This window comes from Syngnathus scovelli, chromosome 8, assembly GCF_024217435.2.
Source record: "Syngnathus scovelli strain Florida chromosome 8, RoL_Ssco_1.2, whole genome shotgun sequence".
In the NCBI taxonomy this organism is placed as follows: domain Eukaryota; kingdom Metazoa; phylum Chordata; class Actinopteri; order Syngnathiformes; family Syngnathidae; genus Syngnathus; species Syngnathus scovelli.
In genome coordinates this window covers 3,598,204-3,613,058 of record NC_090854.1, presented here as the reverse complement: position 1 = coordinate 3,613,058, position 14,855 = coordinate 3,598,204, and the positions used below count along the sequence as shown (strand labels likewise).

General features: G+C 45.7%; 1 protein-coding gene across 6 annotated transcripts in view; it reads left to right on the top strand.

Annotated features, from left to right (window-relative positions):
- The window catches only part of tmprss3a (transmembrane serine protease 3a), an 84,278-nt gene that overhangs the window by 34,501 nt on the left and 34,922 nt on the right, over nt 1-14,855 (top strand). For 3 of the 6 annotated variants that reach the window (XM_068651551.1, XM_068651549.1, XM_068651550.1), the window contains 2 exons: nt 12,032-12,197; nt 12,869-13,038. The exons of 1 other annotated variant lie outside the window; for it this stretch is intronic. In XM_068651551.1, the coding sequence (XP_068507652.1) occupies nt 12,032-12,197; nt 12,869-13,038 (336 nt within the window). The remainder of the gene's footprint in view (nt 1-12,031; nt 12,198-12,868; nt 13,039-14,855) is intronic. 2 more of the 6 variants (XM_068651553.1, XM_068651554.1) reach the window with 1 other exon arrangement.

Below are 14,855 nucleotides of genomic sequence, written 5' to 3'. Positions count from 1 at the left end.
TTCACCCCGGTGAACGAGAGGGTAGCCTCCCTCCTCCTTCAGGTGGGGGGACAGGTCCTGACTGTTGTTTGTGTCTATGCACCAAACAGCAACTCAGAGTGCCCACCCTTTTTGGAGTCCTTGGAGAAAGTGCTGGAGAGCGCTCTTTCTGGAGACTCCATCGTACTACTGGGTAACTTCAATGCTCACATGAGCAATGACAGTAAGACCTGGAAGGGCGTGATTGGGAGGAACGCCCCCCCGAGCTGAATCCGAGCAGTGTTCTATTATTGGACTTGTGTGCTCGACACAGATTGTCAATAATGAACACCATGTTCAAACATAAGGGTTTCCATGTGTGCACTTGGCACCAGGACACCCTAGGCCGCAGTTCGATGATCGACTTTGTCGTCGTGTCATCGGATTTGCAGCCGCATGTTTTAGCCACTCGGGTGAAGAGATGGGCGGAGCTGTCAACTGATCACCACTTGGTGGTGGGTAGGCTTTAATGGTGGGGGAAGATGCCGGTCCGACCTGGCAGGCCCAAACGTACTGTGAGGGTCTGCTGGGAACGTCTGGCAGGTTCCCCTGTCAGGAAGAGCTTCAACTCCCACTTCCGGCAGAGCTTTCCTCACGTCTCGGAGGAGGCGGGGGACATTGAGTCAGAGTGGACCATGTTCCGTGCCTCCATTGTTGAGGCAGCCGATCGGAGCTGTGGCCATAAGGTCATTGGTGCCTGTCGTGGCGGCAATCCCCGAACCCGCTGGTGGACACCAGCGATAAAGGATGCCGTCAAGCTGAAGAAGGAGTCCTATCGGGCCGTTTTGGCCTGTGGGACTCCGGAGGCAGCTGACGGGTACTGAATGGCCAAGCGAAACGCGGCTTCGGCGGTTGCTGAGGCAAAAACCCGGGTGTGGGAGGAGTTTGGCGAGGCAATGGAGAATGACTTCTCGAGGAAATTCTGGTCTACCATCCGGCGTCTCAGGAGGGGGAAGCAGTGCACGGTCAACACTGTTTACAGTGGAGATGTCGTGCTGCTGACCTCGACTCGGGACGTCGTGAGTCGGTGGGGAGAATACTTCGAAGACCTCCTCAATTCCACCTCCACACCTTCCATTGTGGAAGCAGGGCCTGGAGACTCTGAGGCGGACGCTCCAATCTCTGGGGTCGAAATCACTGAGGTAGTTGAAAAACTCCTCGGAGGCAAGGTCCCGGGGTGGATGAGATCTGTCCGGAATTTTAAAAGGCTCTGGATGTTGTGGGGCTGTCATGGCTGACATGCCTCTACAACATTGCATGGACATCGGGGACGGTGGTGGTTCCCCTCTTTAAGAAGGGGGACCGGTGAGTGTGTTCCAATTACAGGGGAATCACACTCCTCAGCCTCCCTGGTAAGGTCTATTCAGGGGTGCTGGACAGAAGGGTCCGTCGGGAGGTCGAACCTTGGATTCAGGAGGAGCAGTGTGGCTTTCGTCCTGGCCGTGGAACAGTAGACCAGCTCTACAACCTCGGCAGGATTCTCGAGGGCGCATGGGAGTTCGCGCAACCAGTCCACGTGTGTTTTGTGGACTTGGAAAAGTGTCCCTCGGGAAGTTCTGTGGAAGGTGCTTCAGGAGTACGGGGTGCTGAGCCAACTGATAAGGGCAGTTCGGTCCCTGTATCACCAATGCCAGAGTTTGGTCAGCATTTCCGGCAGTAAGTCGGATTCGTTCCAAGTAAGGGTTATGGTTTGGGTTAGGGCCAAGGCTGCCCTTTGTCACCAATTCTGTTCATAACTTTTATGAACATAATTTCTAGGCGCAGCCGAGGCGTTGAGGGTGTCCGGTTTGGGGACCTCAGCATTGTGTCTCTGCTTTTTGCAGACGACGTGGTGCTGTTGACTCCTTTAAGCTGTGATCTCCAGCTCTCACTGGAGCGGTTCGCAACCGAGAGGTAAAGCGGTCGGGATGAGGGTCAGCACCTCCAAATCCGAGGCCATGGTCCTCGGTCGGAAAAAGGTGGAATGCCCTCTCCAGATCGGGGATGAGATCCTGCCCCAAGTGGAGGAGTTCAAGTATCTCGGGGTCTTGTTCACAAGAGAAGGCAGGATGGAGTGCAAGATTGACAGGTGGATCGGTGCAGCCTCGGCAGTAATGTGGACACTGTACCGGTCCGTCGTGGTGAAGAGACAACTGAACGAAAAGGCAAAGCTCTCAATTTACCGGTCGATATACACTCCTACCCTCACCTATGGTCACGAGCTATGGGTCGTGACTGAAAGAACGAGATCTAGGATACAAGCAGCCGAAATGAGTTTCCTCTGCAGGGTGTCCGGGCTCTCCCTTAGAGATAAGGTGAGAAGCTCGGTCAGCCGGGAGAGACTCGGAGTAGAGCCGCTGCTCCTCCACGTTGAGAGAAGCCAGATGAGATGGCTCGGGCATCTCATCAGGATGCCTCCAAGACGCCTCCCTGGGGAGGTGTTCCGGCCATGTCCCACCGGTAGGAGACCCCGTGGACGACCCAGGACGCGCTGGAGAGACTATGTCTCTCAGCTGGCCTGGGAACGCCTTGGGATCCCCTGGGATGAGCTGGATGAAGTGGCTGGGGAGAGGGAAGTCTAGTAGTCCCTCCTAAAGCTGCTGCCCCCGCGACCCGACCCTGGATAAGCGGAAGAAAAAGGATGGATGGATGGAATAAAAGAGTTCTAAAAACATATTTACAGTATGTACACTTGTACCTTGTTATAAAAAAAGTTGTTATAATAATAAAATAATTCTAAAAACATATTTACATTATGTATACTTTAGGTACATCTACATGTGTTACACACACACACACACACACACACACACACACACACACACACACACACACACGTATCATATTTGTATTTATTATATTTATACATTATTTTCTGTATGCCATTTTGTCAGGTCTAAGTACCATCAGACATTATTTTGCACAACAAAGAGAAGACAACTACCGTAATTTTCGGACTATAAGTCGCGTTTTTTTTCCCCATAGTTTGGGTGGGGTGGCGACTTATACTCAGGAGCGACTTATATGTGAATTTTTTCGCAAATTTTCAAAATTCAAAAATCAGTGATGTAGTGAAACCGCGATAAACGAACCGCGAAGTAGCAAGGGATTACTGTAATTTGACCTGCAAGTGACGTCAGCAGCGCGGCGGTTGTTTACATAAGGACAAAGGATTCTATCACGGGATGGCGAAGATGACGAAAGGCCCCACATTTGAAGGATTTAATGATTTGGAGTGACACAAGGTTTGAAAAACATATTTATGTTATAGTTATTTGATATATTTTATTTTGTGCAGCAACTTGTATATGTTTTTATTGTTACAGTGCAGTAGTTGTTGGCTCGTTGAACTCTTGTTTTGTTAAATAAAGAGCCGTTTACCAAACCCACGTGTTTCCTGGTACTTTGTTAACGCTACAATATAGTTGTATACTAGATCTGTGCGGTGCGCAAACGGCGTTGTTGACATAAAGGACGGGGAATTTGATCGATGGATTTAATGATTAGGAGTGACACAGATGGTTTGATAATATTGTTGTTATTTGAAATATACTTTATATATCGTTATATGGGTCTGTGGAATAATTAGAAATGCAACTTACGAGTCCGACGTCATCAGCGCATATGTGGCGCATACGCGGCATTGTTTACATAAAGGACGATCGATGGATTTAATGAATTGGAGTGACACAGATGGTTTGATAAACATGTTATTTATGTAATACCTATTTGAATAACTCTGAATGTTACTCAGGCCCGTTCTCAGCTCCTCGTTTGTGTATATGTCACGTTAGCATACCGTGTCGTTTAGCGTGTTGTTGCTGGTTCATGTCTGTTCTTGGTGTTGGATTTTGACAAATAAATTTGCCCCAAAAGTGCGACTTATACTCCGGAGCGACTCTTTTTTTTTTTCACTGTATTGGGCATTTTATGGCTGGTGCGACTTATACTCCGGTGCGACTTATAGTCCAAAAATTACGGTATTCGTTTTACTCGCGAGGAGAATTACATAGAAGGCCCAGTCACAGTTCTCCACCAATTCTGAGCTCCTCTTCCGCTATCTTCTCTTTGTATTTTGGGTTGCCCTGGTTACAAAAGGCGTTGCTACACTAAAGGGAGGGGAGATTGTGGCTGTAGCAACGCTGATTAGCTAACGAATGTTATGTGGTGCGAGGCCTTGGCCGATTCGTGACTCCAGCAATGCAGAGTCTGTCCTGTTACTCAGCTGGTTGGCAGCCGGTTGGCTGACTCGTCCTTGATTAGATATCTCGAAGTGTGTTGAGTGTCGTTTTCCTGTGAAACAATGCAACTTTCTTGCTAAGTTTCACACAATACTGATATTGAGTAAATATGGGATAACTTATATGCAACTACTTCAACAGATATGTTTTTTCTGTAACACTTGAAGACAAACAGTCTCAACAACAACCCATAGATAAAAAATACAGAGTTGGCTTAAAAGGAGAGGAGTTCTTATGAATTAAACAAAGAACTAGTGAGATAAGAAAGGAAGGGAGGTAAAGGAATTCTCTGGGGCTAGACAGAGTCCTTTGTTGAAGCAAAGGACTCCCAACTCGTAAATAATGAGGCCTTTGGTCAGGCCGACCAACTAATTATTCCAACATTTCCCTTCTGTTTATCACATATTTGCTCAAATTTACACATCACCATAAACAACCCCTTTTCTTGACTTTCAGTTGTTGGATCACATTCATGAGGACAAATATGTTAACCCTCAAAGGATAAACGTCGCGATGTCATCATTCAGAATCACAGATCTGGGAAAAGTCTGGTAACACAGATGCAGGAATTTTACCATCATCATCATATTGCCGCTCAGACATTAAGTACATCTGAGCAATCTCATCCTCCATGGGCGATATTGCTTTAGTGATGAGACGATTAAACAGAGCAACAAGACATGGTATACAACAACATCCATACAAGGTGAGCATAGCAGCAAACACTGCAACTGATGTTAAAATTGAGGACACAAGGGCTTTATACTTCCCAAAAGCAGTCATCCACTTGTAGTGCTCTTTCATCCTCATGTTGAGGGATTGCAGGCCTGCAATCGCCTCCGTCAGGCTCCCATCAGGGGCGGTGTCGTTCTGGATGAAGGCGCAGCATTGTTCTCCGAACATTGCGCAGACCCCTCCTTTCTCAGACAACAACATAACAAGAGCATTGCGGTTCTGGAAGACGTGGCTAGCTGTTCGTGCACTGCCTCAAGTCCCGCTCGTGTCCAATTGCCCAATTTCTGCATGTTGTAATGGATGTAATTTACCTTGTCTACGTTCTTGTTCATCGTACACCAGCAGCAAATGGAGGACTCCCATCCCGCTGCAATTTGGTCAATTAATTCTTATTAATCAGGAACTCCTCTGGGGACTCCAAATGCATAAATTTCAGTCAGATCATCGTCGCCTCTCAAATTTAAAGACATTTTGGTTTTTACCAGCTTTTCCACAGATCTTGGCATGTCGATACATGTACAATTTCGCTTGACTACATTCTCTGAAAGCAATGGTTTCTTTTCTTTTTTTTCAACGGATATTATATAGAACGCTCTGTCGCACATTTCACAATCAGTAGACGTGACAGATTTCACACAATCTTTGGTCAATGGCAACGGTACAACAAAGAATCGGTCGCAAACCTATAGGTATGACAGCTTGTACTGTACTTGTACCGCGATGTACTGAAGCCGCGATAAATTAACCACGATCAGTGACGTGCAGTGAGGTTCATGACTGGGGAGGCACTGACGTCATCACCCCCCTCCCCTGGAAAAATTCGGCCGACACCTAACCGTGTCACAAAAATGGTTGGGGAACGCTGCTCTAGAGTGGCTTCTTTATTATTTAATTTGAACTACCTTATTTTTTGGACTAAAAATCGCTCCGGAATATACGTCGCATCAGCCATAAAATGCACAATAAAGTGAAAAAAACATCTTTTAAGTCGCTCCGGAGTATAAGTCGCATTTTGGGGGAAATTTATTCGACAAAATCCAACACCAAGAACAGACATGAACGAGCAACAACAGGCTAAACGATACGGTATGCTAACGTGACATAAACACAAACAAGAAGCTAAGAACGGGCCTGATGTAACAATGACAGTTATTCAAATAACTATAACTTAAATAACACCTTTATCAAACCATCTGTGTCACTCCAAATCATTAAAGCCATCAATTGAGTTGATCCTCCTTTATGTAAACAAGTCCGACGTCAGCGGCGCGTTGCAGTTCAATGTTTTCTACAAGCCCATATAACAATATATAAACTATGTATTAAATAACAATATAATATAAACAACAATTTTATCGAACCTTCCGTGTCACTCCAAATCAATAAATCCATCACAATATTCATCGTCCGTGTCAAAAAATAAAAAAAACAGCTGTTGACGCTAGAAACTTCCCCTAGCTGGAGTTTTGAGTTTTTCCTTGCCCTCTTGGGAGTTTAAGATCAGGGGGTGTTTGAGAATATCTTTCGTTCTTCACATGTCCTGAGTGTTGTTGTTAGTCACCTAAATGTTGAACAGAGGCTGTGATTTACCGAAGTCAAATTCCTTGTTTGGCACGCTCAAACATGGCGAATAAAAAACTCTTGAATCTTGAATCTTGAATCTTGAAAGACTACGTGCGCCGTGGACGTCAGACTAGATATATCAAATGAATGTGATATAAACAACAATTTTATCAAACCATCTGTGTCAATCCAAATCAGTAAATTCATCAGAATCTTCGTCTTCCGTGTCACTTAAAAAAAAAAAAAACACAGCTGTTGACACCGGAACTACGTGCGCTGCTGACGTCAGACTAGATATCTCAAATAAATGTAATATAAACAACAATTTTAACGAACCATCCGTGTCACTCCAAATCATTAAATCCACCAGAATATTCATCCTCTGTGTCAAAAAAAAAAAAAAAAACGAAAAAAAAAAAAAAACAGCTGTCGATTTCGGACCTACGTGTGCGCTGACGTCAGCCTCGTTGTCAGTTGGCGGCTCCAATTATTCCACAGATCTACGTATATAACTATATTGTAGCGTTACCAAAGTACCAGGCAAGACATGGGTTTGATGACCGGCTCTTTATTTCACAAATCAAGAGCTCAACATGTGAGCCAACACACGCAAGCGCCCTGGATCGCTCCCCCCCCCTTCACGGCCTCCCTAAAAAATCGGAAACTACTGAAGTCTAACAACATACATGCTGCTACTCTAAATAAACTATATGTCAAATAACTATAACATAAATAACAAGTTTATCAAATAATCTGTGTCACTCCAAATCATTAAATATAATATCCCGACTTCGGAAGTCAGTGAATGGAACTCATTGTCAGTGAGGCTCCAATTATTCCACAGCCATACTGCGCCCTCATGCAGTTTAAAGTGAAAATAACATGTGAAGTGATCAACTATACTCGTGAGTAAGTAAAGTGTTAATGATCTAGTAAAAATTCACATATCAAAGTCAAAGTCAAAGTCAAAGTCAAAGTCAAAGTCAGCTTTATTGTCAATTTCTCCACATGCCAAAGACACACAAAGAAACCGAAATTTCGTTCCCCCCTATCCCACGGTGACAAGACATGGCTCACAACAGACAACAAGTAAACAAGTATAACAAAAGCGTGCTGAATAAATAATGAATAAATAACACAACAACAACAATAATAAACAACAATAAATAAATAGGAGGAGCAGAAAAAAAAAGGAGCAAGTGCGCGTACAGCAGACATTCCCGAAAGTAGCGCAACAGTGCCGCACGCTACGCAGAAGGGGGTAGCGAGTTCAGGGCCCTAACAGCCTGGAGAAAGAAGCTGTTTGCGAGTCTGGTGGTGCGGGAGCGCAGGCTCCTGTACCTCTTCCCAGAGGGCAGAAGGTCAAACAAAGAGTGAGCCGGGTGACTCACATCTCTGGCAATCGAGGTTGCCTTGCGGGCGACATGGGAGGTGTAAATGTCCTTCAGGGAGGGTAGCGAAGCACCAATAATCTTACCAGCCGTATTCACTATGCGCTGCAGGGCCTTCAAGTTCTGTTCAGTGCAGTTACCACCCCAGACAGCGATGCAACTGGTGAGGACGCTCTCAATGGTGCCACGGTAAAATGTAGACAGGACTGCCTGAGGAGCACATGCACGCCTGAGCTTCCGCAGGAAGTACAAGCGGCGCTGAGCTTTCTTTGCCAGTGACGAGGTGTTTTCGGACCAGGAGAGGTCCTCACTGATGTGCACCCCCAGGAACTTGGTGCAGCTCACCCTCTCCACCACAGCACCGTCGATGATCAGCGGCAGGTGTGTTGTGTGACCCTTCCGGAAGTCAACAATCATTTCCTTGGTCTTATCGACGTTCAGCAGGAGGTTGTTGTCCCTGCACCACGTGGTCAGAAGGTCAACTTCCGACCTGTACCGAGTCTCGTCGCCCTTCGTGATGAGACCCACCAGAGTCGTGTCGTCAGCAAACTTCACTATGCGGTTGTCGCTGTAGGTCGCAGTGCAGTCATGCGTCAGCAGGGTGAAGAGCAATGGACTGAGCACGCAGCCCTGGGGGGCTCCCGTGCTCAGCGTGATGCTGGCGGAGATTTTGTCGCCAACACGCACCACCTGAGGCCTCTGACAGAGGAAGTCCAGTATCCAGTTGCAGAGGGAGGTACTGAGGCCCAGCTCGTCGAGTTTGCAGATGAGTCGCTGCGGCACAATGGTGTTGAAGGCAGAGCTGAAGTCCACAAACAGCAACCTCACATATGAGTCCTTTCTCTCCAGGTGGGTGAGGGCCGAGTGGAGGGCAGAGCAGATGGCGTCCTCAGAGGACCGCTTGGCACGGTACGCAAACTGGAAAGGGTCAATGGTGGGGGGGAGAACGGACTTGATGTGCTCCATGACCAGCCGCTCAAAGCACTTCATGATGATGGGCGTCAGTGCCACAGGGCGGTAGTCATTGAAGCAGGACGGTGCAGGTTTCTTTGGCACAGGAACGATGGTGGCAGCCTTGAAACACGAGGGGACGATGGCCTGCTGCAGGGAAACGTTAAAGATGTCCGTGAAGACACCCGACAGCTCCCCAGCACAGTCCTTCAGCGCTCGACCCGGGATGTTGTCAGGGCCCGCCGCCTTACGGGTGTCAATAGCGGCAAGCGCCCTCCTCACACCGTCGGCAGAGAGGCGCAGGGGCTGCTCGTGCAGGGGGGGAGTGGACTTCAGTGGACAAGTGCTGTTCTGGGCGTCGAAGCGAGCAAAGAAGCGGTTCAGATCGTTCAGCAGACGGACGTCGCCCTCACAGCTCCTCGGCTCGGGCTTGTAGTCCGTGATGGTCTGAATGCCCCGCCAAAGGCTACGTGCGTCCTTGCTGTCCTTGAAGTGGGTGGAGACCTTGCACGAGAACGCCTTCTTTGCTTCTTTGATGCCTCGGGACAGGTCGGCCCTCGCTGTCCTCAAGCCAGCCTCATCCCCCGCTCTGAAAGCCTTGTCCCTGGCCCTCAACAGTCTGAGGACAGCCCCCGTCAGCCACGGCTTCCAGTTCGCGCGAGTGACGACGGATTTTGAGCAAGTCACATCATCGATGCACTTTGTGATGTAAGAGGTAACAGAGTCAGTATACTCCTCTATGTCCGTCCAATCGTTGTAGGTGGCTGCCTGCTTAAAGAAGTCCCAGTCAGTGGTGTCGAAGCAGTCACGAAGTGCATCGGAGGCACCCTCAGGCCACACTCGAACCTGCCTCCGAACCGGCCTGGATGCCTTTACCAATTGTCTGTATGCGGGCAAAAGCAAAACGGTGAGATGGTCAGAAAGCCCCAGATGGGGGAGGGGGGTGGCTTTGAAAGCTCCCTTTTGCGCCGAGTAGACTAGGTCCAGGAAGCTGTCTCCACGTGTCGGAAAGGGAACATGCTGGTGAAGCCTCGGGAAAACAGACTTCAGGTTGGCATGATTGAAGTCTCCAGCGAAGATGGTGAAACCGTCAGGGTGCGCTGTTTGCTGTTCACTGACAGCCTGGTACAGTTCACCAAGCGCCGCGATCTTGTCTCCTTCGATGTTGGAAGGCGGGATGTATACCGCGACTAGCAGAATCGCGGTAAATTCCCTCGGCAGATAAAAAGGACGGCACTTAATGATCACAAACTCCACAAGCGGCGAGCAGTGCTTACACACCACCACAGAGTCCCGGCACCATTCTTCTCGGATGTAGACGCATATTCCACCTCCACGCGACTTTCCCCCTCGTACAATGGCACGGTCCGCCCGATAGCACATATAAGTCGCTCCTGAGTATAAGTCGCCCCCCCACCCAGAGTATGAAAAAAAACGTGACTCATAGTCCTAAAAATACGGTATTCCAATTAAAATCTCATATCAGCAGTCTTCACACGTAAAAACACTCAATAAAGCACATGGAATCAAAAACTTGTTTTCGATCGTGCGTACCACTCCGTTTGAAAAGACATGCTCCTAAGTCCCGTTGTCCGAATCAAACCTTTTAGCTCCGGAGTTGCTCTTCCTTTACTGATCACCTCCTGCTTCGACCGAAAATCCATAGTTGAAAATTGTTTGTATATGTAATCCTCCATTGTAAAACGAAATGTAAAAACGAAAAAAAAAACCGAATGTAAAACGAAATAAATGGACGACTGCTCCTCAGTTGTTCACTTTAAATTTCAACTGGAGATCACTTATTCTACAGGTGGGCGCATGAAGCATCCCGGGATCACTAGCACCCTCTGCCATAAGGCTGGAGAACCTTTTTTTCGTTGCCTCCGTAAGGTGTCTTTTCAAAGCCGTTTTGTTCATCTAAAGCACAGGTGTCAAACTCAAGGCCCGGGGGCCAGATACGGCCCGCCACATCATGTTATGATGGCAGGGGAGGCCTCCTCTGACCGCACTTCACTGGTGTCTTAGAATAACTGGAAAAAGCTGGCAAAATCTCTCCAATTGAATCTTGAGGCAGTGAGACAGAAATGTTTGTGCATTTGCATCCTCTCTGTCATTGTTGCACCTGTAGCCTGCACCCGGGTAGCAAAATGAAGTAAATTAACGGATGACTTCATTTGACAAGAGTTAAGCATTTAGTTGAATGTAAAGCAAAATCCATGAGGCCACTTTCATTCAACAATTATATTGGACCGGTGCAAAGTTTAGAATAACACTCCATTTATTTTATTTAGGATATCTAGAGACTGATTGTATTAAAATATGGACTCAGCAGTTTGTGTGGACCATAAACTGTCCATAAACCATCCAAAGTCACCATGCCACTTGGCACTTTACTCTTGCACCTTATATACAGTTATACACTTTTTCACTTTACTTCTATGACCACTGATTGTACTTCTGCTGCTGTGTATGTATGTGTGTGTGTGTGGGTCTGTATTGTCAATACTCTTATTACACACCGTGTGTGTGTGTGTGCGTGTGTGTGAATGTGAGAGAGAGTATTTTATTGTATAGTACTGCGCATGTTTATCAGCATGTTAGTGTTTGAATGACTGCAATGTGTAAGTGTGCATTGTCTATGTTTATGTTGTGAATGAATATGTCAGAGAAAGAAATTGTAAATTCAGTATGAGTAAGTTAGCTGTGTGTGTGTGTGTTGTGTGTGTTGTGTGTATGTGTGCATGAGAAAGAAAGAGATTTATGTCAATGTCTTATTTAAATGTTTTTAGTTAAACTGCACATTGGAGACTGGTCAAACGCAATTTCAAACTTCTGTGGTAACCCTGTTACATAGGATTTTTGACAATAAAGTAAACTTGAACTTGAACTTGAACTTGAAACTCAGACGATCTCTAGTCATAAGCAATGCTCATTGATAATATGTTTTGGCCAAATGGGCATTATAAAATATACGTTGTCTTAGTGAAGTTTGTGACTCCTGATTATAAACCTTAATACACAGTATATGAAAATCCATTTGAACCATATTTGTATTAGTCTATCATAATTTCATGGCTCAGGCACGAAAGACACACCGAATCACATGGCTCACAGACAGAACAATATTGCTGATGTGCACAATTCTGTCCACAGAGTGTGGCTCCAGACCTAAGCACTTAACTCGTATCGTTGGAGGAAACATCTCCCAGCCAGGCCAGTTTCCCTGGCAGGTTAGCCTTCATTTCAGCAGTGAACACATCTGTGGAGGTTCTATCATAACATCACGTTGGATTGTCACAGCAGCACACTGTGTGTTTGGGTAAATCAATCTCTCACACACACACACACACACACACACTCGCACACACACACACACACACACACGCACATGCTCACACACACACACACACACACACACACACACACACACACACACACACACACACACACACATAACATGCACGCACGCGCACACACAAAATCTGACCGGAAAATATTGGCGTCCAACACAGGTAGCAGAACGATGAGGCACCGCAGCAATTTTGAACAAATGTATTCACCTTTTCCCTCAACATAGAACTTCAACAATAGAGTATGCTGTCATTTTAAGTAAAAGTAATGGTATCTCAAGACATGAATGATCATGTCCTGACATGAGTCCTGTAACATTATTGTCGTGCGTCCAACACAGGTAGCAGAGCTGGCCGGAAAAGCCGAGGAGGCACGGCAGCTAATTTGAACAAATTTAATTACCTTTTCCCTCAACGTAAAACTTCAACAATAGAGTATGCTGTCATTTTATAGTAAAAGTAATGGTATCTCAATACATGAATGATCATGTCCTGACATGAGTCCTGTCACATTATTGTCGTGAGTTAAATTTTATGTGTGCTAATTAACAGACATGCTCATATTGAAGCATTCTGTCAATTCTTCTCAAAGATGCATGATATAGCAGATCTTATTACCTTTCCTATTATCTGTTACCAGATTTGCAGACCCTTCCTTGTGGGTAGTCCATGTGGGAGAGATAGAGCAACCAGTCCATGGAGCCCTGTCTCTTGCAGTGGCGCAAATCATACATCATGCTCGTTATCACCCCAAAGGACTGGATTATGATGTTGCACTTGTGAAACTCACCAAGCACCTTGTTTTCAATGGTATGGGGTTATTTTGCGCACTTTTGTGCACCCGGTTCACACGGCAGGATAATTGGCCTCGACAAACGTAGGACAGCTCTGATTCTCGTAATGGCTCCAAAGATAATCCGATCAGATATTCCTTTCATGTGTGGTGTGCTCAGACCGTTCTCAATCGGTCGGGAGAATGTTTTGGCTGCTCCAATGTCAAATCGGAGATCTTCAACACGTTGGACTGTTTTGGCTTGACTTTTCATCGTATGTGGTTTGCCCAAGGACAAATAAGCATGCAAGTTGACAGTGATGGGCAGCCAGTCAGAAAGTGAGGTGACAAGGTGGCACAGAATCACGGTGGGTAATACAAAATCAAATCACTCATGGTGCAACAGAAAGTTGGTGCTCGCGCTGTCTCAGCCATGTTTATTTACATCATGTCTTGGGAGGTTTTGCAGGATATGGAAATATTCATGAATGAAATCAGTTTGTGTGTGATGTGATATATTGAGTTTGCCATGTGGCTATACACTACGTTCAAATCTTGCCGTGTGACCCAGGGTTTTTGATTTGATTTGAATTCAATTAAAAACTTTTTTTCACTGAATTGGTTGTCAACTTGTAGAGAGTGATGCGTATGTATTTCAAAACATAAACAAGAAGAATATGAATTTTAACAGACTCTAAAAAGCAAATCAAAATTAGGCAAAGACGAAACATGTATCTGTCAAACCTTATTCAGAAAAATGGGCATATTGCACATGTTCTCTTTAAAGCTATTGATTCCGCAATTAAAATCCAACAGCCTATTTGCACTGGAAAGCCCTGAAATGAGCAATACATTTCTGCAGTTTTTCTGTGACAAGGTTGCAACAGCTAGGGCACTTAAGTCAAACGCCACACGTGACCCTTTTATCCATGATCCTTGGTCCGCTGTGTTTTAAAATCCTTTGAAGCAGATTATGATTTACGGATTATGGTTCACCAGTTGTGTAGCTGGGTTTTGCCCATTATAAACAGCAGTTTTTTTCTGCTGTAGTCCCCTAACATTTTAAACACACCGTTTAACAAATCTGGCCTTGATCAAAGTGTGCTGTCTAATTTTAATCCCATCTCCGAGATTTATTTCTAATATTCTGGAAAAAGTGGTACACACCGTTTAAATCATACTTGGATAAATATAATGTCATGGAGGTGTTCCAATAAGGTTTCAAAATAATGCACAGTCATCCGTTTTACGAGTTTTTAATTATATGCTGCACAAATGAAACTGAAACAGGTTTTTCACTCATACAATAACTTTGGACTGGAGTATTGAGGAACAAAAAACTCATCTTCACTAGAAATGATTGCTGTCATTGTGTTTTCTTAATTTTGTTTGATTGATCGGGGTTGACATAATCATATGATAAACAGGAGGGATATGTTAGGGTTGATAGATTAGTTTGATCCTATGCTTATGTTGGAATGTAACCTGTAATAATTAAACTCGCTTGTCCTGTCTTAACAAAAGTAGTAGAACAAAGTGCTAAGATCTTTTGGACTGATTGACTAGCTGCAGAGGAAGCAGTCAAAGTTGTTTTGTTCACACAACATCATGAAAGACCCCCTGCTGTGCTTTGATCAGCAGGCCAGGGGCTTCGGCCCCATCCTGTCTACTCTGACCCCCACTCTCACCCCCGCTCTGTTTCTCTCAATAAAAATGCTCCTGCGAGAGGCCTGAGTCAGACTTCATTCGATCATCGCTGTACACACAGCGACGAATGGACTCTCCACCTGCAGGTGCTTAAAAGGACTTACTTCTCTCCTGTTTGGTTTTTGCAAAATAAGTTGGAGTGTGCACA